Here is a 26,675-nt window from a genome sequence, read left to right as displayed (position 1 = left end):
ATTTCCGTGAGGTAGGTAGTAGCTAGCTCCAGTCACATTAAGAAAAAAAAAAGTTTTTAAAAGTAATTTTACTAAACTGTACTTTTTACTTTAACTTAGGTAAGTATTAAGTCTTACTTGAGTAAAGATTCTGGATGCTCTGAGCAATTGTGAGTAACTTTGCTGAATGAAGAAAAAAATATATATATCTAAGACACACCTATAGGTGAAGTTAAACATCAACCAGTCCTTTACAATGTTCTAACATATGTAATATGTATTATGGATGCAAGTATGTCATAGTTTATTTTAAAAAAAACAGACTTGAAAAAGTATTTATCTGTTTGAATTTGTTAATGAATAATTATATTTGAAAGTAAGCAGTAGGATGCCTTAACAGATACTAATTTATCCGCAAATAAGAGCACATATGAACATATATGACAGAAAAACAAACAAAAAAAAACGTTTATTTTTTTTCATTGTTTCCAAGTTAATGTGCATTGTTCTGGTATAAAAGGAAAGAGTTGATGATGGAAAAACATCTATATATGAAAAGGGATATATTGGTTTTAATACCAGAATTAACCTACTCTACAACAACATACAAACAGTCATATCAATGGCAAAAGTAGAGTCAACATTGTCATATATTGCAGTTTATAAATGTCAGATGAGATGCCTTTGGAAACCAAAACAATAAATAAGAGACGATTTTACAGATTACTTGTTGCAAAAGCAAAAATTCAGGTAATTTGTCAAAAATATGTTTATTATTTCTTCAAATGATTATTTCTGAGTGTACTTATATTTGGGCTAAATAATCAGTAGAAATAATGAAAAAAGTCGCCACAAGAAAATAGAAGTAAAACAAAAACGTTAAAGTCAAAAACCAACAATGAAGGTCCCTGATGAGCACTTAAATAAAATTCACTTTTAAATAAAATTTAAAAGTGTTGTAAGTGAATTTTATTTACTTAAAACACTGCAGCAAATGAGATCTGCCACAATCTCTCCTGTGGTTTGAATTATTTTGAAAATATGAATCTCTTAAAGAATACAGCTGAATATTTTAACAACCTTTGGAAATGTGAAATAGGGTCTTCAACAGTGAACTCAAAACCATTATAATACATTTGAAACATGCATTTGTTGAAATACATGTTGAAGGCTCAGTTGAAATCTAAACGCCTTGACAATATGGAAATCTTTAAAGGACCGTGATATTGTTTTTTATATAATAATTATTACGTCCGAAGGACAAAGGCTAAGCATGTTCATAAACAGCACTAGTTGTTTTTACTATCGTCTTAAACTGAATGTTTTCTTTGCTCAGATATTTAAAAGTTAGTAACAAATACTGCACTTCCTTTCACTTACAGTTCACTCCGCATTTACTGGAATGAAAGCCAGTTAGCTGTCCAGCAGAATGGAAAAGACGAGAGGCAGATGTCTGTCAATAATTGTGGTGAGAGATGTGAATTAAAAAAAAGAAAAGATGAGTAAAGATACACCAATCTATTGACCAGAGATCAGAATTGTCCATTTTTCCTTGGAAATCACCAAGTCAGACAAAAAAAAACCAAAAACATAATTTTTTCCCCTTCCATTAACTGCATCAGTCTGTGAATAGAAAAACAACTGAATGACATAACAGAAAATGAAGGAAATGGTTCTTTCATTTTCTGTTGGAATGAAAAAACATATCTTGCAGCACATTTCTTCTATATTTTTAAATGATTTAAAGAATAAAACATAATTGTGATTTGCCAGTGTTTCTTTAGGTCAGTGTCACAGATGAAGATAAATCAGGTTTCTCCTTTTAATTAGAAATGCATCACTAACTAAAAAAATAAGAAATAAAGAGAGATTACGCATCTTAAAAAAAAATAAACTAGTGCTTCAGTGGGCCACATGTATTTAAATATAGATTCTTAGAACAAAAGGAAGATTTATTTTGAATTCATTGTTGGGGTTTACTGTGTTTTATTTATTTTTTTTAGATTTTCTTTGGCTGAGACAACATTTGATATAATTACATCCCTTTGTGGTTTTCTGGTTGGATTTGTTTACCGAAATATCAGCTTCATCCTTTAACTATGCTTCGGTCGCACCGGAAACAACTTGCGTTCTGCCTGAACGAGCAGCAGATTCCCAAATGGCATCGTCCGTCAAAATGTCCAAACAGTTTGCACAGAAAACTTAGGCAAGGTTTAAGATCCAGAAGAGGACAGGCACAAAGCTGACGCAAATAAAGCCTACAACACTGTAGACGATGTAACGGTACGGCAGCTCTACTTTCATCTGCTGCCTCGCCCGCCTCACGTCGTCAGGCGGCAGCCCGAAAAGTCGGCACAAGAACGGGATAGTCACTGCTTTCATGGTCATTCTGGTGGCAAGGAGGACGGCCACGCCGATGACGAAGCGCAGCACGGAGCGCAACACCAGACCCGTGGTGATCGGCGGCAGAGTTAGCGGCAGTGAGGACAGCGGAGGGTCCTGCAGCAGACCCAGCTGGTAGTTCACATGTGAAGCCAGGGCGGTGCCGGCCCCGGTGCCGAGAGCCTGAGCGGTGTCGCCGCGGGAGGTGCTCCACGAATCCAGAGAGAACGCTACGAGTCCCAGGCTCACATGTGACAAGACGATGACGAGAGGAGCGTAGTGGTTCGCCATGTAGTAGTTGTCGATCTTCTCCAAGGTCAGCTGGAAGAAGGCGAGAACCAGAAGGCTGTACAGGAAGCCAGTGATCACTTCCTGCAAAACAGACAAAAAAAAAAAAAAAAAAAGAACAAGTCAGTCAAAACTGCAAGCATTAGCTCAGCATCCTGAAAAAAAATCACAAAAGAAACAATGATGCTTTCCGCCCTGAAGGAGGCGCTATGTTCCCCTGTTATTTCAGCAATAGTAGTAAAAAGTTCTAGAAAAAAAAAAAAAAATCAGGTGAGGTGCTGATGGCTTAACCCGTTTTACTATTGGGCAATGCAGAAGATAACCAATACATCTACAAATCAGCTGATAGGTCGCATAGGTTGCAGCTTCTGAGGTCGCACCACTGGATCCAACATTATCTACAGGATATCTACATATGTTTATAACCATGTTCTAGGAGCAATGCAGTGTTATCAAGCACTAAACACTGATAAAGTTCAAATATATGTAAAACTAATAACACTGCCAAATGCGGCATCCAAGCAGTCCTTTGTGATTGCGTGCAGCACATATAAATATGCCAGTGATCACTACTGACCTGATATATTCTGCAGCTCTAACTTAAACCCAAACTAAAGAGATAAACTGGAGGTCTGTGCGAGGATTCCTTTGTAGCTTGTGCAAAGCAAAAAGATAAGGAACTGTAACAACTGAAGAGGCACCACAGTAAAGTTTTTTTTTTTTTGCATGATTCAATGTTTGCCATTCCTGGAGGCTTTATCCTGCTTCCACAAACAAAGCTTAAGTCAAGGCAAAACCTTCTCAATTTAACCCTGATTTCATATTTGAGCAATTTTTCCCAAGAGTGTAATATATTTAAAATAAAAGCGAAGCACTCAACTGGGTCATTCATGAGAGCTGAAGCCGATTGAACTTTTCCAGACGATAGTCATAACACAGATTATGTTTCTATCATTTACAACCAGCTCATGAGTCGAGACCACAGAAGTTCAAGGCCGCACTTGTAATGTATCTTCAAGTAGCTGATGGGAGACAATAGGCATGTCAAGAATCAGTTTCATTTTAATGTAATTATTTAATCACCTCACCAGAACAGAGTGCATGCCCATGTAGATTCGGCTAACGCAGACTAGGAGGCTCCAGCTGAGAGCCACAGAGAATCCAAACAGGAAGGTGTACTGCAAAAGAGAGCACACACAGGTTAAAGCAGCACGTTATTAAACAGGTAATCCCATAGAAATGCAAGTATTGTGGCTGTGGTTTTTGCCATCAGGGTTTCTCCCGACGTGTCACAGCAAGACGCTGCAGGACGGCAGCAATGATAACGGGACACTGATAGCAGAATGGAGATTTTTATGTATTGCCATATGGTCATCTTGCCACCCTTGGCATCTTCTAAAAACTCTGAATATTTGGCTCATTTCTGTCAAGGTAAGAAACAAAGCAGAGGTCACTGTGTGAGGAGGGATGTCCGCAGTGCGTTCAGCCAAATGAGCGACGTCAGCATTCTAACAATGACTCCCAGTCACAAGTCATCGCTTGCTTAAGAAAGTTCTGCGAAAAAGATAAAGGTTATGGCATTTAGCAACAGTCTGACAGCATTTTGAGATAAAGTTCAGAGAAAAGCACTGCTCAATTCTTGAGGCATAGATAGTGTTTGAGTCATTCAGATTGAATGTTATTTAAATGTCAGAGAACAACGTTAGAAAAGTGTCATATAGGCAGCAATAGGGTGGATTACCAGGTGGCAGAGTGCATGTGTGTGTGTGTGCTTGGTGCAGGGATTCATACATGTGTGTTGGTGCACAGGTTCGCAATGTCTCTTTATCACGAGGAGAGCTGAGAAACACTGCTGACAGGTTGCGATCCAGATTTACATCATGATTTGAAATTTATATTGAAGATTCGTTGCAGCAGCTGTAGGAGTTCACCCTGCAATCGGTGGATCGCCGGTTCAATTCCCGCTCTGCCAGCCCTCGTCATTTGTGTCCTGGGGCAAGACACCTCACGCGCTGTGCCTGCTGATGGTGCAGATCATCTCAACTTGAGATAAAGGACATTATAAATAAAATTAATTATTGTTATAATTATGCAGAAAATACCAGTTGCACTGAAAACAAACAAACAAAAACGTTACGTGTTTTTCAAGCTTTTTCAGAGTTGGAGACACATTTCTATAGAAAGAAGAAAAATAAACACTTTAAATCGCTACAGAGAAATAATAATGATGAGATCAGCTGCTCAATAAAAGACCTGAATCATTTTACCTATAAACTCACATTTGTTCATGTAATGGACATTAGTGAGTACTCATCTTGTTTCTTGAAGATCTATCCCACGTTCAGTGGAATATTTTACTCGCTTCATAAATGAAGTGCCAGGTGGCAGCGGTGATGTGCGTTTGTTTCCCTTTACAGCTTTAAAATCCGCTGTCTTTTTTTTTTTGGTTCCTTAGCTCGTTTGCCGTGTCCACATCAGTCACTTGAAAGCAGAGAAAGCTCAACCAGGACAGCTGCTTCTGGTCAGTTCAAAGCCCGTCAACAGATTCCTCAACTATAAAACCTTGATTTCAGGCCCTGAACTTTTCCTTCCTACTGATGACCTTGTGCTTTGTCTCCCGGCATGTGTTTTCTGTGTCTAAACCCCAAAAAACAAACCGCACAACTTTCCAGTGTGTTTGCTTCTCTTGCCCCCCCCAAACTTGCCTTTTACATCTCTTCCCACTGAACTCCAACAGCTTGTGCCTTCGCCTATCTCCTGCGTGGGTGATCTTTACGCTTGTCAGGGGGTTTTATCAGCACAAGTGTGCATGTCAGCAAATAATTTAGCAAGAAACCGCAAAGAGGAAATGGTAAAGCGCATGTTTTGAGACGGTTCTCAAATAGTTTCCATATTGGAAAATATACCCACCAAATGTCAGGCTGTATAGAGCAAGCTTAAACAAACGGGTAAGCATTAATAAGAAGAAGAGGTGTGTCTGAAGTTCTGGCCAATCTGTTTATAAGAAGAATGCCTACACAGATCAAACCTTTCTCTCATTTATTTTTAATACGCAAAAATTTGCTTTCATCCATCCACTCATCCATTTCCCAAACACCGTTTTCCTTACAGCCCAGGCAAGTCCACCAGTTCACTGCAGGGCTAAAAATGTACTTATTGTGTAGAACAGTTAAAAAGAACAGTTCCTTTCTTTGAGCACTGCTATTGTTTGAACTGTTATGAAAACCTCAACAGAGTCGTAGCCAGATTAACCGGTCATGACTTTCAATTGCAGGAAATGACAAAATGTTCTCTTCCTACCAGTCGCATTGACTAAAATGTAGCGAAGTGAGTTTAAACAATAAGCACTAAGACAACCTGTTGGTCGGCCTCAACAGGCCAGGATTTGCTTCACATACGCAGAGAGAGATTTCAATTTTTCGTCATCTTGAAGCTTCTTCTCCAGAGCTACTGGTATTCTTCACGACTGAAGACGGAAGATAACCTGGGATTAGCTGCTTTCAGTCATTTGTGATCAGATAACCCAGCTGGAACGGCCTGAAGAGCAAATATGCTGCATCCTGCAGAATATTTATTTTTGAAATACCCCAGGAAACCTTCTGAGATTCCTTCTTAAGCATGTCTCCTTAATTCCTATAAAAACATTCGATACCAATGGAAATAAACTGGTATATAAATACATTGACAAAAGACAACAAATGTATAAAATTATATTTTAGGACCGTTTGTAGCATTTCAGCATTAATGAACATGTCATGGCAACCTTTATGAAAGAAATCACAAGATTCTCCCCATTTATACACAAAAGCATATCTAGCCTTTATCTGATTTCTCCTAAAGTGAAAGTCAAATGCATTAAACTAAGTACATGGGGGGGCAGTTCTTGTTTTGAAGCATTTAGCTAATACAGAAAGAGGTTTTTCTGCATTTTCCCCCCACCAGTCACTGATCAACAGAAAACTGGGATACCCACATCTCCAGGCAAACTAATGTTACACCTCCATTTGTAACAAAAATGTTAATAGTGAACAACAGATAATTATTTTGTGTTCAGGCTGCAAGCAATTCGAAAAATTGTGTTTTAAAAACTATATTCCAATGTAAAAAGTTTAGAATCTAAAGAAAAAGCGGTAACACTTTATTTGAAGAGGTGTGCATAAGACTGACATGACACTGTGATAAACATGACATAACACCTGTCATGAATATGAAGAAGTCCTTATGAATGTCTATGACTGTTGTCATGAAGTGTCATTCGGTAAATAATGATACTTTTAATACAAAGTTGCTCTAAAAGTTGCATTGAAAGTCCATTAAAAATGCAAACTTTGCATTAAATTATCAGAATTTACAAAACCATGCAAAGTTGGCACTTTTAATGGACTTTCAATGCAACTTTTAGAGCAACTTTGTATTAAAAGTGTCATTATTTACCGAATGACACTTCATGACAACAGTAGACATTCATAAAGACTTCTTCATATTCATGACAGGTGTTATGTGACGTTTATCACAGTGTCATGTCAGTCTTATGCACACCCCTTCAAATAAAGTGTTACCGAAAAAGCAAAGCAAGTTAAGAAGTCAGAGCCTAACGAGTGAGGATATTTCTGTGATAAAAGAGGAACTGAACTGATCCCTGACCTGATTAGTCAGCTGAAGGTTTTAGACGAAAAACAAAACCTTCAGCAATTTAAACTAAAGCAAGAGGCCAGTGAACCTGTGAGTGGCCCTTGGGGGTCTGCAAGTTCCATGAGGCTTCAAACTGGAGCTGCTCTTATCTGGACATAACGGTCATTAAACACCATCCTTTCCCTGAAGCATCTGTTATCTTTACTTCCCACTGATAATATCCTCACCCTGCTTGTGAAACAAATGGACATACTGACCTCCCACCGTCCGTAGGTCAGCATGAAGAGACAGAAAGGTATGGCTGTCCCCGTCATGGCGTGCGTGGATGGCATGCTGTACTCTGAGTTGTAGAAGACTTCCACTTTGACCACGGGAGGGGAGGCCGGTCGGGACCAGCGGATCATGTCCTTGGTAGACTGACCCACGAACAGGTTCCAGGCCCAGACCACGATGAGCCTCCTGCTGACCAGTGCGTCGATGTTCCAGAAGAGGAAGGGAAAGAAGACGATGAAGAACATCTCGTTGCCAAGCTCAGTCCCGAAGGTGAACAGGTAGAAGAGGAACTTGTTTTGGATCAGGAACTCCTGACCCATATCCCCGGTCAGGGAGTTCCTTCGGAGGGGCGCTCTAACAGTCTCTGCCGCTTTTGGACCAGCGGGTCTGGCCTTGTCCTCTTCCTGGTTCCCGTTAACCTGAGCCAAGGAGGGATCCCCGTTCCCCACATCCTCATCCGAGCTCTGGTGGACCCTCTGTCTGAGTCCCGGACAGTCCGGGTCCGGCTGCCCGCTGTCCGGCTGGGTCCGCTTCTCCGGAAATGTCCCTTTAACGCCGCAGAAATTTTGAAACCTGGCAACATGGATGGGGTCTTGGAGATAATTACAAATCTCTACAAACTTATTTACAGCAGCGTTCGCCATGACTATAAATACTTATTTTTCGTTACACAAAACCGTTTGTTTTCAGTTGTAATTCATCATCGGGAAAGCTAACTATGGTCGGGTCATTTCCTTTAAAAAAAACGCTCTGAGCAGGAAGACCGGTACGGAATACCTCTCTGAAGTCCGGCTCTCGGCATTTAAAATACCGCCTTTGTTCGGTGGCGTGGTCCTAATAGAGACACCGGCATCCAAAGTCCGTAACAGTTAACCATTAGTTACAGTGCAATGCGTTCATAGATACTAACTGCGTCAAATCGCTGGGACGTTTATTCTCCTCTTCTTTTTCTGGCGTTACTTTCTGTTGTTCACTCTCCAAAATGTTTAAGCACCGCCTCCTACTGGACGTCTATCATATAACACGCAGTGGACACGAGATATAAAAATGTCCTGTGTGTGTATAGTTCTCTCACACATTGCCTCTGTTTGATAAATTATTAAAGTGTTCATTTACCAAACATGTGTTACTTGTTTAAACTTCAATGTTCAAAAAAAAAAAAAAGGTTCCAAACAATGGAAATACTGACTAGCTTGCAAGCTTTGCGCTGCGACAGAGGATTTGACAAGTTTTTTTTTTATGGGTGAAGTTGCTCTCCTTCCAAACGTGGCAACGTTTAAAAAACAGGAATAAGACGTAGTATTTATTTCCTTGCATTTTGAGTTACCACCAAAAGAAAGAAGAAAAGGAAAAAAAAAACATTTAACATGTTAATGTTGATTGCCTGAATAATGCAAAACTTAAAGATGAATATTTTTAGCAGTGTATATTTGTATTATTATTGTTGATAATGTTGTCACAAGCAGTGAATCTCCAAAGTTTTATCACTACAGGCAGGTTTTCCACATATAACCATCTGAAGCAGGTTGGTCAATTGATGTGGTGTAATTAGGCATTTTATTTTAACTTAGAATTTTACATTTCAAAGTTTGACATTGGAAAATGTGCACGTAAAAATCTCTACAGTCCCTAAATCTGTATAGTCAGAGGTTTCGCAACATAAATGCCTTGTGCGCTGCATGTGTGTGTGTAGGAGTGTGTGAGGGGTCAGGCGGGGGAGGCGGTGTGTGTGTGTGTGTGTGTGTGTCTGACCTCCCACTCCCACAACAAAAATCCTTATGCTTACCATATACTATACAATGAGAAATGAGTGCAAAGTACATTGACATATTCACTAAAACAAATAAAAGCTATAGATTTCCCCCCCTAAACTATTATGTATGTGTTATTTATTTAATTATTTTTATATTCAACAATTGTTTTCTTTATGTAATGCATGCTTTGATTTTTTTCTTTCAAGTAAATAATTTTTTAAAGGCTCCAAATATATTTTTTATATATACAAAGCCATGTCGTTTTATATATTCTTTCTCTTTCTTATTATGTTATCTCCATAGCTACAGAAATATATGTTCTTGTGGAAGAGAGGGAAAAAAATTCTTCTGTTAAATGCAAGAGAGAGAAAAAAAATCAAATAGTGCACTCGGAAAGAGCCGGAAAACAAGTGGAGATGCCTTCAAAATAAAACTATTCCTAATATTATTTGCATCATTATTTCTATTGATAGCCAATATTACTGGTATGGCGGATGTTCAAAACACATGAATCTGTACACAGATCAGGTCATATTATATTTTATTACCTATATTAATCTGTTTTTGAGAGATGTTATCTGCTATACCTTGGCCAGAAGTCTAAAAAAAAATGTCTGCATTTGTGTAAGAACACGATAACAGCTTATGGATCAGCGAGTCTTATATAACATATTATTCACAAGCCCTATTATATCAAATTGTGATTTTTAAGATATATGTTTGAAAACAGGCCATTAATTAGTGGAGACCGGATAACATAATCCAGTTGAAACCTTTGATCCAGTTTGCGTGATGACATTTTTTTTTTTTTTTCTTCATTCTAGGATTGGAGGTTTTATTTTTTTAAAACTGTCCACCGGATATGCTGTTTCTTCTCTGTTGTGCTTGACCGTACGTGGTGTGAGTTGCTACGGGGCAGTCTGCAGAGACTGGGCTGTGGGTACCAGCACCACCACCACCTCGGCGCATCAGCGAGTCTCTGCCCGGATCCCTCCACCATGCATGGAGGCAAGAGGGGTCTGGTGGCTCCGCAGAACACTTTCCTGGAAAACATCGTCAGGCGCTCGAGCGGTGAGTTTCACACTTAAAAGCGGAGAAATAAATAAAAGTGCTGTCCTTTTAATGTTTCTAAAATTCTGTTGCATCTTTTTTTTATTGATTTTTTTTATTATTATTTTGCTGTGTTAGGTTCTATGATATTAAAGTGTGTTTTAGTGCTTCTCAGGGGGACAAAAACCTTTCTTTCGTGAGTTAAGCGGTTCATTTTCTTTCTCCGGATCCTGACTTTTATGCGCTCTGATTAATTATGTAATAACCCACCTCTGGTGTTCAAACTCGTCGGATGAAATCAGTGAAATAAAACGAGTAAAACTCTCTATTCGTATTGTCTACATTAAAGTCACGCCCCAAGTGTAAAGCTTCTAGAAATAAGTTATACTCCACCGGCTGCTTTATTGTTATTTAGCTTCTTTTTGATTATAATTAAGTTAGAAAATGTAACAAGTTAAAACCTATAGGCATTGTCAGTAAACACTACAAAAACCTCAAGGCTTCTTCGTTTCTTTTAGATCAGCGCCCACAGTCACTGAGCACAAAACATGCCCTGCCAGACTCAACTTGCAGCCATTTTTAAACTAGTGCTTCTTTCTCTCCACTTAAGGGACTGTTAATGTGATTTATGCCATATAGCTTCTACTTGTTCACCTCAGTCGAGCAATGTCTTACGGTAATGCTTTTTTAATGATTCTGCCGTTGCAACATCCCATGGCAGACACAGTCTTCATGGGAGCCTCTGGATGATGCATGCGAACCTTTTTATTATACATGCCGACTGTGTGATAACTGTATTTGTTTGCTTGTTTCCCTCATTTGGTTAGTAGCAAATGGAGATGCAGGCCTCATCAGTTAAGCAGGCAGAGCATGTGTTTATTCCAGTACTAGTTAAGTCAACACCTTAAAGCACAAAAGATTTTAGAAATCTTTTGTGCTCTTTCTCTACCATCTCTACTTCCCCATTCTGCAGTCTGTGTTTTAACTGTTACATGGCTGGGAAACTTTGAAGCTGGCCATCAATATTTAATTTGCATTAAGGCTGGAACGTAAACCTTTTATCAGCAAATATTTCTGCTCACTGAAGCTTCAGATTAGGCTTTCTGTAGACATGAATGGCCTCTTATCTCCATTAAGTATCTCAGGTGGAGAAATTTGAAGTGTCAGTGTTGGATTGTGTTATAATTTGCAACTCTTTGCACAGTATAAGCAGAGTTTGTGTAATGTTGTGGACACTCGAGGTGTATTCTGGATGTTCAGACCTAAATTTCCTTTTTTTTTTCTTTTCTACTACTCTGTCAGAAACCAGTTTCCTTTTGGGCAATGCGCAGATCCTAGATTGGCCAGTTGTATACAGCAACGATGGATTCTGCAAGCTGTCCGGTTACCACAGAGCCGAGGTCATGCACAAGAGCAGCACATGCAAGTAAGACACCATCTGTGCTTTAATGAAGCTGAATGTCAAGCTGGAGTGGACGGTCTGTGCTATATATCTTTAAGTTTTTCATCTCCCCCAAGAATAAGTACTCATGTTTTGATTGATGTTAGGGTTGAAAAACTTTTTAGAATCCGAGTTTCTGCAGCCAGGTTGATTTTTCTTTATTAATCTCAACTCAGTTAATTATGATAAGTTAATCAAACCATTAGAAGCACGTAAAGCGATAATTTGCAGATTCTAATCCAGCTCTATAGGACAAATAGAGTAACTTAATTTTTAGTTTTGAATCATAGTTTTACATCAAACACAAGGTGTTTCCTTACCACCTTTGGGAATAAAGATTAAAAAAAAAAACAACAAAAGACAAATTTTTGTTTCCAACAGAGAAGTTAATTTGCCTAAAGAAGGACTTTTAATGTAGTTGTAGGGCAAAAATAGTGACTAATTGGCCATGTGATTGAAGATGAAATGTGTTTGAGCCAAGACCAAACCACAGTATGCTACCAGGATCACAAAAAAGTCACATTTATTTTAAAGAAACAAAAGGTACTGCTGAAAATACAACACTGCAGTTTGACAATAAACCACAGACAGAAGAAAGGTATTATGATGATGAATCATGTCCAAACTAAACTAGGAAACTGAATAAAAATAAAAAAAACTAAAAAAAACAAAGCAATATTCCTATGCAGAGGAATATTGCTTTTTAATGAATGATTAAAAACCTTGATAAAAATCACAACTAAACCCATTTACCAAAATAAACTATAAAATAAATATCTGGATCCAGAAGCTGGGAGTGATTTACACATTTATTTTCCGATAAAGTGCACTGATTTAAATAATGTTTTTTTTTTCTGTTCTTGGTTGTGATTGATATAAATGGTTTTGTTTAGTTTAGTTAATCTCATCTAGAACTCATATGGCTGCATGCCTTGTGCATGCACAACATCAATACAGCTTCCTCCCACCAGCCAAATCAAGGTTCATTTATGATTAAAGCAGGAAAGAAAACATTCTGATATTCAATTTAAATTTACTTAAATCCTTTTGATGATATATAATTGACAACCAAACCTCGCAATTATACATTTTGTTTTATTTAAAAAAAAAAAAAAAAAAGTCAGTTTAAAATGTTCTCTCTTTCCTTTTCTGCAGCTTCATGTACGGTGACCTGACCGACAAAAAGACTTTAGACAAAATCAGGCAAACATTTGACAGCCACGAGTCCAATTTCCACGAGGTGCTTCTGTACACAAAAAACAGTGAGTGCGAACATGTTTAGTTAAAAACAAAATCACAATTAACTCATATTTACTCAACTTACAAAGCAGTTCTTTGTTTCTGTTTTACTCCCCGACAGGAAAACCAATATGGCTTTACATGCAGATCGCACCGATCAGGAATGAAAATGACAAGGTGGTGCTTTTCCTCTGCACCTTCAGAGACATTACACTTTTTAAGCAGCCAATAGAAGATGATTCAGCCAGAGGTGAGGCCAAATGGGGCTTTACCTCGTTTAATCATGTTTTGCTGTAATTGCCGTCCAAAAACTTAAGGGCTTTTCTTAAACAACACAACTACTTGAATGAAAGACAGAAAATGAAGTCCATTCAGACCTCTTGATCGCACACGGGTGACTTCGCTGACGTTTTTCTCCAGGTGTTTAGTACAGAAGTGGCCAGGTGTTGTGTGTTCAGGTCAGTGAACAGTGGGTTTTTCAGGGTCTCCTCAGGGCCATTTCCGAGAGGAGGAAGAGCGCTTATCAAGCAGCTAAAAGAAAGAAAACAGTGCGAACATGCTGTCGAGAGGTTTTGCAGCAACAACCCAAAACAAGAGCAGGTTTTTACCCACAATGCAGTTCAGAAAACCCAAAATGCTAGCCTGTAAAAGTGGATTTGGAATCGCTTATTCAGTGGTTTATTTCTATCAAAATGCCCCCCCTCCCCCTTTGGTTGTATTTCATTCAGCCTCATTGAATCACAGTTTTATGAACAAAGCAATGTTCTATTTCCTGTTATCTAAAACAACAATTTTACCCGGTTCTTGTGACATTACTGTAATTCTCATGTTGAAGGTCTTTGCAGGTAACATAACAGTTATGTGACATATTTTCTTGTTCCTTTTGTATATGAAATCACTACTCAGTTCTATAACATCTTGGTAGGTTTGCAGTCATAAACTCTTTCATTTTCAGAATAATAGTAATTTCATATTGAATTTGGCTCCCTGAGATGTTTGAAATTTGGGATATCATTTGGTCTATTAATTCAGTAAGGTAAACAAACAAGGCAGCTGAATTTTATTTAAAGGCATCGGAGCAACCGTTATTGAAGATAAATCCAAATCAATCTTTCTTTCAGTCTAATAAAATCTAATAAATCTAACAAGATTGTAACCCGACAAAATGAGAACATGTTCAAGCACATTTGCCTTGACGAAACTCTTATTCCATAGGTTGGACCAAATTTGCCAGGCTCACAAGGGCACTCACCAACAACCGCAACCTGGTGCAGCAGATAGCGCCTCTGAACAAACCTGAGGTCAGCCACAAGCCTTCCCGACTGGTTGAGGTGAGCAGAAAAAACCCACTTGAAAACGTGGGAAAGTCATTCTGCACCGCCGGCATTTAACACACGATCCTCTCAATAACAGGCTCTCCAGTTGGGCTCAGACATCCTCCCTCAGTACAAGCAAGAGGCGCCAAAGACCCCTCCACACATCATCCTCCACTACTGCACCTTTAAGACCACCTGGGACTGGGTCATCCTCATCCTCACGTTCTACACGGCCATCATGGTTCCCTACAACGTCTCCTTCAGGACCAAGCACAACAACCTGGCCTGGCTGGTGGTGGACAGCGTGGTCGACGTCATCTTCCTGATCGACATTGTGCTCAACTTCCACACAACCTTCGTGGGTCCGGCTGGAGAAGTCATCTCAGACGCAAAGCTAATCCGGATGAATTACCTGAAGACGTGGTTCGTCATCGACCTGCTGTCCTGTCTGCCCTACGACATCATCAACGCCTTTGAAAATGTGGAGGAGGTAAACGGCCTGTTACTGCAGCTTTTATCATGTTTGAAGCAGCCATATTGAATTTTAGGTCGGGTTTGAGAAGAAATTGACCTGGCTTATCATGTCAAATTTCAGGGTTCAAGGGTCAGCTCAGGTAATCTCACCTGCTTAGAGATTGGAAATTTTACATGGAGCATTGGATTTTTTTTTTAGATTCAGTTTTAATGGTCAGATTTCCATAATAATATGGAACTTTGATTTTACCCAGCAAATGCTTTATTTATACATTTTATTATTTAGTATATATTTTCAAAACCTTTCAGAGCGTTCAAGAGTTTAAGACAAAATTTTAAAAAGTAAAACATTTACAAAATAAAATTATTCAAGAAAAATATACTGAGAAGTGCAAAGTTCCAAAAAACGTATTTCGTCAGCTTTGAAGCATAAATATTAGATTTCTAATCAAAATAAAATTGCTGTTGCGGCTGTTTGCCGGAGAATTTTAATGTTTAATTCTTTCTAAGATGATCTCGTCATGGATATTTACACACGTTTTATTTTCCGTTGTAGGACGTCACTCCTCATGCCTCCCCGGCAAGTCATCTCCGTGACTTCTCAAATTTCCACAGAAACACAACTCGCGCAGAGGACTCTGTTCTTCCAGTAAGTCCTTTCCCCCCCCCCAGTTTGTCCGGACTTGCATTAAAAAGCTCATCATTTTTGCTATTAAAGCAAAAATGCTTATTACCAAATTAGCTGTTGCAGCTATATGGGATGGTTAATATTTTTACCTTTAGTGAGGAAAAAGTTTAAACATTTTCTTCTTCTTTATACAGACCCTACGGCTCACTGTTAGGCCAGAAACACTCGTGTGCTATTTAGAAACATGTGAGACGAATGAGACAGCAGGAACCGATGAGTGACTCAGCCATTTATGGTGGCAGACTGGATGAACGAAGCATATATGTTTTGCCAACTGGTGTTGATGGACGCTAAAGAGAGCTAACAGAAGGGTCAATATTGGGCTTATATTCACCAGGTGGCTACATTAACTTATGATGCTCCCCGTTTGCCAGATGTGACAATAGGTTTCTGTTTTGACAACTCATTTTTAAACGCTGATGTGCAAAATTTGTTCCTGTTGGGTTTACAGCTTCTGTAAATAATTTAATGTCTTGAATAAAGTGATTTGTTAAAGAAAACAAGGCAAGGCCTGACAGTAAATTTCGTTTTCTTCCCTCCAGAACAGATCAAACCTTTAGAATAACGTGTGCTTTTGTCCTGCAGGGTCTCAGCAGCCTTTTCAGCTCCCTGAAGGTGATCCGCCTGCTGCGTTTGGGCCGAGTGGCCCGGAAGCTGGATCACTACCTGGAGTACGGGGCGGCCGTCCTGGTCCTCCTGGTGTGTGTCTTTGGCCTGGTAGCCCACTGGCTCGCCTGCATCTGGTACAGCATCGGGGACTACGAGGTCATCGACGAGACCACCAACAGCATCAAGACGGACAGCTGGCTCTACCAGCTGGCCATGAGCATCGGAAAGCCTTACCGGTACAACGCCAGCGGCACGGGTCGGTGGGAAGGCGGCCCCGGCAAAGACACCCTGTACGTCTCCTCTCTCTATTTCACCATGACGAGTCTCACCACCATTGGATTTGGCAATATTGCGCCAACAACAGATGGAGAGAAGATTTTCTCCGTGGCTATGATGATGGTGGGCTGTGAGTACTCATCTATCCACAGCGCTTTAAAGTCTGCAGAAATTCCTCTGGAATATATTTGCTCCTTCGTATACATCGTTACGGGACGTAATGCGTCAGCTGGAGTGGAACTAAATCTAATAGGTCTGATGTTACGCAATGGTCTTACAGTACCATCATTACCGTAGCCCGATCTGAGCGACTGTAAGCGGAGATACTGAGACGACGTCAAGCAAGTAACGGGTGATATAACGTTACGGAGCTACAAACAATCAGCAGAGGCAGAGACAAAATGCTTAAACTTGTCAGAGGAGAAATCTAGAAGCAACATCTGCAGATATTTCATTTAGAAAAATGAGAAACATTTAGAAAAACACAAAGCATACAACTCAGCAGTGTATAGTCATCTCAGACTTATACATACAGGCTCAAATATACAAACACATTCACTTTTATTTGGTTAAGGCATCAAATATCTTAAATATGTAGCAAATGTATTTATTTATGTTTTGGTAGACAGTAGCAAACTTCTGACATTATTTTGGCTGGATATTTGACCAATAGTTTAATAAGTAGTAGCGCTCCTTTCAGTTGGTTGATTTTCTGGCCAACAGACCTCTGGCTTTGTCCTGTTAGAGCGTGAGACTGGCTTCCCGGCAGTTTCTACTTATTTATAGGCTTCAACCTTGATGGCTCCTGGGTTGTTCCTGAACATCCTAATCCATTTCTTTTCATTTCTGGGTGCCAGTTTGTGTGAGATGTTTTAAGTCCAGTCATTTCAGGAATTTATCACGTTGAATAGATTAATTACACACTGTTTGGAGTTTTAAAGCCTTTGTGATGCTAATGAAAACATTTAAAATTAGAATATTACATCAGACCAATAAAAAAAAAAATATTTTTTTTTTTTAAAGTGGAAATGTGGGCTTAATTAAAAAATAATTTAATACTGACTTAAAGGTTGTTATTTTGAAAGGCACTTTTGTTCTGACAAACAAAACTGTAATGTATTGAATATGACTGGAAGTGTGTGTTCCAGCAGTGATCCAAGCCTCCTCATTCCTCCAGTCTCTCCAGAGACTCAGACTTAGATCAATTAAAAATTTGTGGACTAGACAAAAAAAATAAATAAATAAAAAATCAGGTCTGCGGCAGGAAATCAACTAATGTAAATTCTATTCCCACAAGAATAAAGTTCAAATATCCACCAAAAATGTTCCCAGAAGCTTATTGATGGCTACAAAAAAGTGTCCGGTTTCTCTAGAACTCGCTAAAGAAAGTTAGAGATCTGTGTGCATATCTTAGACTGTAACAGTAATTTTTAATCCTGGTTTGTTTAAAGAGAAATCCACAACAAAGTGAAACAAAAGCCTGAGAGTTTTTTTTGTTTGTTTTTTTCTTAAATTACCTGGAAAAATAGTTGAAAATCATCAACTAAAGGCCAAACTCAACATGCTGTTACATTCTCATGACGGATGTACGTAAACGTCTGGTTCCAGACATGCATTTGTTGATGCCGTTTTTATCCCATTCACGCATTCATCCATTCATAATGAGTGAGCAGAATCTTAAAAAAGAGATTAAACAGTCTGGACACACTTGCTTGCACACGGCAGTGTGCTCTCTGCAGTCCTGCTGGCTACGTAACAGCTGTCAGTATAGCAACATATGGTGCATATGTTAGACGGGGAAGGTTGCATATCTTCTTACAATCATCTTATCAGCATGTGGATAATTTATGCCTAAACTGCATGAGCTGTGTGCTCAGATTGTTTTATTTAACCTTTATATGTATATATATATGTTGATCTGCAGTTGAAATAAGCTTATGCATAAACACTGAGGCGTGCTTGTTGAAAACAAGTCCGACAAATGTGTAAAGCTTTAAGAATAAGTTGGAAAAAAAAAATAGAATTATATTAACCTGATAAAAAAAAACTTCCCACAAATTTGAATCTTATTTCAACGAAGAGAATTACATGGTTCTCCTCTTTCACTGGAGCCTTAAACCCCAGTTGAGTTTTTTAAGAGTCATTTTGTTGATAATAAGAAGTGACATGTTCAGCGCCCATCACAGCCTGTCTGTCTGAAGGTTCCTCCATCTCAAACAAAACCATTGTCTCTGTGCTAAGTTTCTCATATGAATCCTTTTCAAACTATTTCCAAACAAGGAATTAAATCAGATTTTATTTCATAAGTTTCTCCTGTGATTTAAAAACAGCTATTTTTTTTTTTTTTTCACAGAGCTGACCTCAAATCCTTAGAACAGCATGAAGCGGATGCAGACGCGATGCAGTTCATCACACCACAGATCATGTTCTGTGCTGTTGCGTAACGCCACTCATATCTAGCTCAGCATATACGCCGCTCTTTAAGTTTTATTTCTTTGCTTATGTAACTCTGTGAGTATTTGGTTCGCTTACAGAAACTGTGAGGTGATATCATTCTCGCCTTCACCAGCAATCCACATTTATCTGCAAAAGTGTGTCACTTGCTCAAAATAGATGCTTCATTCCTCAAAAGCCAGCATTCGTGCCAATGAAAATGTCAAGTGTCATCAAATTGAAAAGCCCCGACAGTATTGTTCATGAACGAGGCGGTCAGACGGCTTTGTCATGTTTTCATCTAAACGTGCGTCCCAACGCAAGAAAAGTCAGATCTCGGTGGCGCTTGCTGAAAATGCTCAACACGGCGCTACGCACTGCAGTCATTTGAAATCTACAGTATGTCTAAAATCTACAGTGAGGGAAATGAATATCAGACACTGAATATGTATCTTTTTCATTTTTACTGCATATGTTCCTCACGGTTCTAATTTGGTCACAGCATTTTTCTGAAACAAAATATACGGGTATTTACAGCAAACATAAGAAAGACCCTTTGACCAAAGCTGCGCACAACATTAAACAATATAATCAGTGAAAATTGAGGTTTATCTAAGAGAAAATGCTGAATTTGGGATAAATATTGACAGCTACTGAAATGAGAACTACTTGTTTTAAAGTGAATGACTGTTTATCATCCATAAGTGTAGTTCTTTTTGATTGGCATGACATAAGAAACATTGTAATTTTATAAAACAGAAGATAATTGTATGGAAGTCAAAAAGGATTTGCAATTTGTTGTAGGGAACGATAAACTTCTCCTAAGAAGCACAGAGACTAAATCTTGCGGAGGCTGGAGTAACATTAAACCTCGTATCAGAGAGATCCACCAAAGAGACTGAGAAAAATTGCAACATAAACTGGTGTCAGCATACTGCTCACTTTAATTTCACCATCCATTGAGTAGCATCGCTGCACCTTTAACCTTTAAGCGACTCCAGTGAAACAGCATGAAAAGTGATGCAACAAAACCAGTGAGGACTCAGAAAGTGACAGCCGCGCTCCGAGGTTTGTGCATCCTACACACTAAACACCCATCGCTCCGTTGGTGGCCCAATCGGACTGGGACCCCGTCAAAAAAAACAACGCCATGTCCGCTTCAGTTGCAGCTGATGAAGTTCCTGTTACAGATACGATTATTAACCACAGAAACAATTGCAGAGAGGGAGAGTTGCCTGCAGGCCGCGGGGGAAGGAAGTGGACAATGAGCCATCACGATAGATATGCATCCTAACCTCTGTGCTCCTGCTGTGATGAGTGGAAAGTTTTCTCCTTGAGTGGGTAAAACGTCACTATATGAGATACTGACTGACTCTTTGAGGTCACGGCAGCGCGGCACTCTTTACCGAAGAAACGTTCAGTGGAAATTATATCATAAAGGCTTAATGCGGCACTCACTGGGTTTATGCGTGTGGTTAGGCGGTTTCAAATTCTGTGTTATCTTGAGTAAAATGTGCACAAAACGATTGCTGTAAAAGTAAGAGAGATAATTATGAAGTGTAAAGAATTGAAAAACAGCTTTTTGTTTAGCTGACATGCCACACATTTTTGCCAACTAGTAAGCATTTATTCAGTTAGAAGTGTGAAATAAATGTAACAGGACATTTGTAACTTGCACCCTCTTAGTTTGTCAAATTTAGATGTGGCAGAGACACCCCGTTTCTTTTAGCCAGTACGCAAAAAGCTGATGAGAAATCATTCCACAGCAGTGACGTGTGCATTGATTTTCCCTCTCAGCGCTGCTCTACGCCACCATCTTTGGAAACGTGACCACCATCTTCCAGCAGATGTACACCAACACAAACCGATACCATGAGATGCTCAACAACGTGCGCGACTTCCTGAAGCTTTACCAGGTTCCCAAAGGTCTGAGCGAGCGCGTCATGGACTTCATCGTCTCCACCTGGGCCATGTCTAAAGGCATCGACACAGACAAGGTAGCCGGGCTGACGCTCGCAGCACAGACAGCCACTATTTAATCCTTTTAGGAAGTAATAAAAAAAAGAAGAAAAAAATGGTATGTCTCTTCAAAGCTGAGTCATCAACAAGAAGCAAAAAAAAAAAAAAAAAAAAAAAAAAAAAATCAATACAAACCGTTAACATCATCTTTTCTCTTCCTCTCTCCCGAAATGTACCTATAGGTTTTCTTTTTATTTGCATAAAAAAAAAATCAATTCTGCCTAAAAGGCTTGCACATACTGTATCTCTTAATAATGAGGATTTTGTTAATTATTGAAGTGCTGTAGTCTGTGTATTATAAATAAGTGTGCTACATTTACAAAGAGATTTGAAACGCAGAACGAAGTGCATTTAAAATGTTCTGCATCTCTGGCGTGGGGTCGTTCTCCTTCCTTGAACATTTTACCTGTGAAACCCTTGCAGGTGTTGCTAACATTAAGCTAAGAATGCTTATTTGACCAAACCAGAAGCATCTTTGTAAAAAATCTGATACATTTTGCTTTAAAATGTACTTTTCTGCAGCTAAGTCCATGTCAAGTAAAATGGAGGTAACTTATAGAGAGGATTTCTAAATATTGCCAGTTGATATATTTACAAACACTCTGGTTAAGGAACCACATTAAAAGCAGCCATCAAAACGCTTTTTATACATCTATGTCACAGCCCTTTTTTTTTTCCTCCGTCTCTCCCAAAGGTCCTCTCCATCTGTCCTAAAGACATGCGTGCCGACATCTGTGTGCACCTCAACAGGCAGGTGTTCAACGACCATCCGGCGTTTCGTCTGGCGAGCGACGGCTGCTTGCGCTCGCTCGCCGTGGAGTTTCAGACGACGCACTGCGCGCCGGGAGACCTCATCTTCCATATCGGAGAAAGCGTCGACACGCTCTGCTTTGTTGTCTCCGGCTCCCTCGAAGTCATCCAGGACGACGAGGTCATCGCAATACTCGGTAACCCAACGCTGGGTGTTATTTGGACCTATGTTGAAATGTTAAACTTGGACAGAGATTTCATTATGTCATATTTACACCAGTCAACATCCACTTTTTGATCTTGCCGTTACCTTGTTAACGAATACTTCCACTGAGCTTCGCCACTTTTCGTCATGCTGCGTAGACAATTGATTTTTGACGTAGGAGGAAAATATAAGGGCAATCTGAAAAGTGTGGTGTGAATGTACACTGCTCAAAGAAATAAAGGGAACACTTAAACGAACACTTAAGTGTTCCCTTTATTTTTTTGAGCAGTATATATCCCGCCCCCTTGATTCGCCATGTCTTGCTGCAATTTCAGCTTCAAGACTTTTAGGAGCATGTATTCACCATACTCACCTAGAAACGAACATTTCTACCAATATAGGTCAAGACTGAATTACTGAATTCTGTACATGACTTGGGGCAAACTTTTAATTTTCTTGCAGTTTTCTTTCAGCGATGACTTTCATCCGACCATTTTTTCATAAAAGCTAGTTTGTGAAGTTTATTAATAACAATTTTGATTTCTACATATTCTCCCCCATCCCCTGAGCTGTGAATCTGTGCAGCTCCTCCAGAGCTACCATCTTATTTTTGATACGGAATTATAACGATTTTTTTTATTTTTTTATGCCATTTCTATCACAACAGGCATTTCAGCCTCTTCAATATATACAAACATATGGTGCTTTCTGCAAGGTGCTACGTAGTTCATTCTGGAGAAGAGAAAACATGGATTCAAATGAAAACATGTTTCGTCTTTTTACTTGTAAACTGACGGCGTCTGGATCCGTCCAGGTAAAGGGGACGTGTTCGGGGACGTCTTCTGGAAGGAGACCACGCCGGCCCGGGCCTGCGCCAACGTGCGAGCGCTGACCTACTGCGACCTGCACGTCATCAGGAGAGAAGCTCTGATGAGGGTCCTGGACTTTTACACCGCATTTGCCAACTCCTTCTCCCGCAATCTCATCCTGACCTGTAACCTACGGAAACGGGTAAAAAAAATGTCACAGGAAGCACTGGGGTTTTTTTCCCGAGACTGTACTTGCACTATTTATTCTACTAAGACCCTAGTATATGTCAGATGTTTTACTTTCTGATCTTTAGGGTAAATTGCTTAGATGATCCTGTAACGTTACCATGTCTAATCAACATCTCATGAATTATTCACGTTTTTTTTCCTTGCCGAGTCGATTCGGGTCTCTGCTTGTATGGAGGCTACTGGAACATTTTGAAACAATTCAGTCATAAACACATCAAGGAGCTACTTCATGAAGAGTCAAAAGCAGACAAATAAAAATGACCTAGAGTTCCTTAATTGTTATATTGAATAAAATCACAGGCGCAGTGAAGCGGCTCTGAATCCAAACAAGTAGCTGCATGTTAAAAGATTCATGACACTTTGATTGTATTATATAGATTTTATATCATATATTATTAATTCAAGGTGCTTTAAGCGCTTTTTTTGTTGTTGTTTGCACGGGCTTAACTTTTACCCATAAACTCGTTAGATGTGTAAAGTTTGCTTTCGTGAGGACAAAACCTGCTGATTCACGAAAAATAAATGAATCCTGTAAGATGTAGCATGAAAAATAAATAGAGAAAGGAAGTGACCTGCAAATCCTTTACTCAGTAAGAAAACAGTACATGGTGCTCAGTAGAAATAAGTAGCTGTAAAAATGTCTATTTTCTAAATATATAATACTTTACAAAACAAAATAGGTGGATTAATCTTGTACTCAATTTCTCGTCATAGCTGCATCTGTCAAGATACATATGAATGCTCACAGATTGCCTTTGTTGACTGCCTTCATTTCTGCCCTGCAGGTGATCTTCAGGAAGATCGCTGACGTGAAAAGAGAGCAGGAGCGGCAGAGGAGCGAGGTGGCGCTCTCCATTCCTGAGGATCACCCCGTTCGCAAGTTGTTCCAGAGGTTCAGGCAGCAGAGGGACTCTCAAGCGCCAGGAGAGACGCACCCTTACTCCGACCAAAACTGCATCCAGATGGAGCCGCAGCACCACGGTCACACCGACTCAAACTCCTGCAATCAGCAGCAGGAGCACGGCACCAACATGCGCTCAGAAGCAGGGAGTGGAGGCAGGAGAGGCAGCGCGACTTCTCCTCACCAAGAGTGCAATGACTCTGGAAAGTCAGAGCAGTTATGCACCCAAGTGACCATGGAATTGAGGCCTAGTCAGAGGAGTTTAAAACCTGCACAGAGCGGTGGGACGGGTGCAGGCGGAGCCAGCAGCAGAGGGGGGCGAGGGTGGGCGAGATTCAAGAGTGCCGTATCTGTTGAACCGGCGCTTCCTGCTGTTGAGCAGGAAAGGGACACGCAGAAAGCGGAGGAGTGTTCGAAAGCACCGCAGGCCTCAGAGGAGCCTGCAGCTTCTAAAAAGAGCCAGGAATCAGAAGGCGGCGGACAGACGGGGAGCACGGAGGGCGGCAACACAGCAGGAGACGCGGCAGAGGAAACTAGCGCCCTGCACAAAACCGACTCCTGCGACAGCGGCATCACAAAGAGTGACCTGCGCATCGACCGAGCTGGAGACTCCCGGAGCTCCTTTGAGAGGAGCCCGATGGAAAAGAGCCCCCTGGACAGGAGTCCCTTCGAGCACAGCCTGGGGGTTTACACGGAGGTATCCCTGAGGCACTCCTTCCTCCAGCCGGTGTCTGAACAATCCCTGCTGCAGATGACGCTGCACGAGGCCAAGCTGGAGCTGAAAGGAGACATTAGGAAACTGAGCAGTCGGCTGTCTCTCCTCGAGTCGCAAGTGAGCGAAGTCCTCAGGTTGCTGTCGTCCAAACGGAGACTCTCGCTGCCTCCGACTTCTTCCAAGGCGAAAATAAAAAGTCACGACGTGATGGCGTCCTCTAGGGTCGTGGCGCCAAAAGCAGAAGAGGAATCTTTGTGACTCAACATCTGTATATTTTTGATCGGCAACCCGCATGTTTCTGCTGGACTGGAGGGCATTTTGAACACTAAAAACGTGACTGCATGCTGACATTACTTTATGTAACCTATGCATCAAATCCCAGGGATTTTTCTCAGAATTGTATGCACTTTGTACGGCGGTGTGTTGCCAAGAAGGCACAGAAACATATTATGAACAACAACAACAAAAAAAACAAACAAGTAAAAATACAGCTGATTGTTGAAACTTCTTATGCATTTTAAAGCACCACATTATCTGCTCTGCAGCGTTTATGCATGTTACGGTGTTTTCTTAAAAGGATGCCAAACCATCACTTTAGTTAAAATGGACATAATAAGAAAACAAAAAAACTCCTTTCTTTTATGGAAAACAATGGTTAGTGTTTGATGGGTGGCGATGTCGCCATTTCATTTTAAGATGCTTGGTTTTGCAAATGTCGGGTGCTCAGATTTGCATGTTTACAAACCCAACTCCAATAGACCCCACTCTCCCCAAACCGGTACAAAGGAGCACAACCTGGTTAGAGATAATAACCAGTGGCTGGAGGAAGGAAATGCCACCTTAATTGAGTGTTTACAGTGATGTTAGAAGGAATAATGACACCAGTGGTATGCAACAGAGAAATCATCTTCTCATATCTGGTCACTTTATTAACATAAGACTGTTTGATCTTGGCTTCAAAACAAAAAAAGAAACTAGAACATAAGTTGATCCTAGATTAGGAAAACCATTCTCAAGATGAGACCAAGACAGCCCCCGGACCCCTTCTGTGGTCCAAAGGATTTATTGTAAAGACGAGTTATTTCAGCGTTGCTTTGAAGGAGCTGTGAGGAAACCTTGCCAGAGACAGTTTATAATCAAATTTTATTAAGATGTCAAAAAAAAAGAAAACAAAGCACAGCATGACTTCTTGAACTATTTACTTTACCAATGTCAATGTGCATATTTTTGTCGTTCATCTGCTTGTGTCTCAGAGAAAATGGGAGCCGCTCTGACTTTTTGTTCTCTCCGTATAAGATCGGAACATGCTCAACATTTGCACATGCACAATGGATCGGTCACTTTGTCTAATGTCTCCCCTATGTCCCCTCATCCCTCACTATAGCTACCACCCCTGGAGTCAGGTAACTGTATGTGCCTTATAAAGTAAAAGCCTCCCACAGAGGTGGACTGATCAAGGTTAAACAATTAAGTACCTGTTAGGGTTGACCTTTATTTTTTCCCACACTAGTGTCATTTAGAAGTTCTGACACAGACTAGTAGAGCATGGAAATCTAAAGGGTGAAAAACATAACAGTATATTAGTGATCTACACATTTAACTACTGAAGTGTTCAACAAACGGATTTACCCATGCTCAAAAAGGATTGCAACATTGTAATGTATAATTCAGATATAGAAACAGAACTGTATTAAACTCACTATTTATTCTGACATGTAACTAAACTTGCTCAGGTACGCTTATTACAGGTAGCTGATTTAAATAATTGGCATTTAATTGTAGATGACTTCCGATTAAGTTAGTGTAAGCTGTGATGTTGTTAGCATGCTGGCCGATTTGGTACATCTGTCCTACGTTAGATCTATTTAGCGACCTTGCATGCATCTGAGGGAGCCTGTCGGCTGTGAAATGAATAATGAAAACAAGATTCCTGCTCACCATCTGTTGTTTAGTCTCCTATGTAGCACATCTTTATCTCATGAAAGTTGGAAACAATTCTGAACTCTGTTTTTGCTACAGACGAGCAGCTAAAACTCCCAGCACACCAAAAAAAAAAAAAAAAAAAATGCATGGAAATATGAAAGGTTGTGATATGACCTAGAATATAATTTGTCATAGTTTTATTATTTATTTCAGTTTGCAGATGAATAAAAATGTCTTCCTTCGTTATCGTCTGTGTAAAAGTATAATTTT

The 26,675-nt window shown here is 39.9% G+C and overlaps 2 protein-coding genes across 4 annotated transcripts; one reads left to right on the top strand and one right to left on the bottom strand.

Annotated features, from left to right (window-relative positions):
- Positions 1–420: 420 nt before the first annotated feature.
- On the bottom strand, positions 421–8,610 carry LOC103457586 (sphingosine-1-phosphate phosphatase 1-like). The gene is made up of 3 exons (XM_008397859.3): positions 7,539–8,610; positions 3,738–3,827; positions 421–2,733 (listed from the first exon to the last, which is right to left on the bottom strand). The coding sequence occupies exons 1-3, from the start codon at positions 8,196–8,198 to the stop codon at positions 2,182–2,184; spliced, it is 1,302 nt and encodes a 433-aa protein (XP_008396081.1). The 5' UTR covers positions 8,199–8,610; the 3' UTR covers positions 421–2,181.
- A 1,408-nt stretch (positions 8,611–10,018) lies between these two features.
- LOC103457585 (voltage-gated delayed rectifier potassium channel KCNH5-like) lies at positions 10,019–26,651 on the top strand. 3 transcript variants are annotated; one of them, XM_008397857.3, is made up of 12 exons: positions 10,019–10,379; positions 11,661–11,784; positions 12,955–13,061; positions 13,160–13,288; positions 14,254–14,369; positions 14,452–14,844; positions 15,385–15,477; positions 16,102–16,531; positions 20,632–20,831; positions 21,548–21,800; positions 22,623–22,819; positions 23,652–26,651. In XM_008397857.3, the coding sequence occupies exons 1-12, from the start codon at positions 10,307–10,309 to the stop codon at positions 24,738–24,740; spliced, it is 3,204 nt and encodes a 1,067-aa protein (XP_008396079.1). In that variant the 5' UTR covers positions 10,019–10,306; the 3' UTR covers positions 24,741–26,651. The 3 variants fall into 3 exon arrangements, with proteins under 3 accessions (XP_008396079.1, XP_017157822.1, XP_081458631.1); XM_017302333.2 differs by lacking the exon at positions 15,385–15,477 and having other exon boundaries at positions 14,452–14,855; positions 16,059–16,531; XM_081602505.1 differs by lacking the exon at positions 10,019–10,379 and having other exon boundaries at positions 11,282–11,784.
- Positions 26,652–26,675: the final 24 nt, after the last annotated feature.

Source organism: Poecilia reticulata, chromosome 21, assembly GCF_904066995.2.
Source record: "Poecilia reticulata chromosome 21, P_reticulata-male-v2, whole genome shotgun sequence".
NCBI lineage: Eukaryota > Metazoa > Chordata > Actinopteri > Cyprinodontiformes > Poeciliidae > Poecilia > Poecilia reticulata.
Note: the sequence above shows the minus strand (reverse complement) of the source record. Positions and strands in the feature narration are given on the sequence as shown.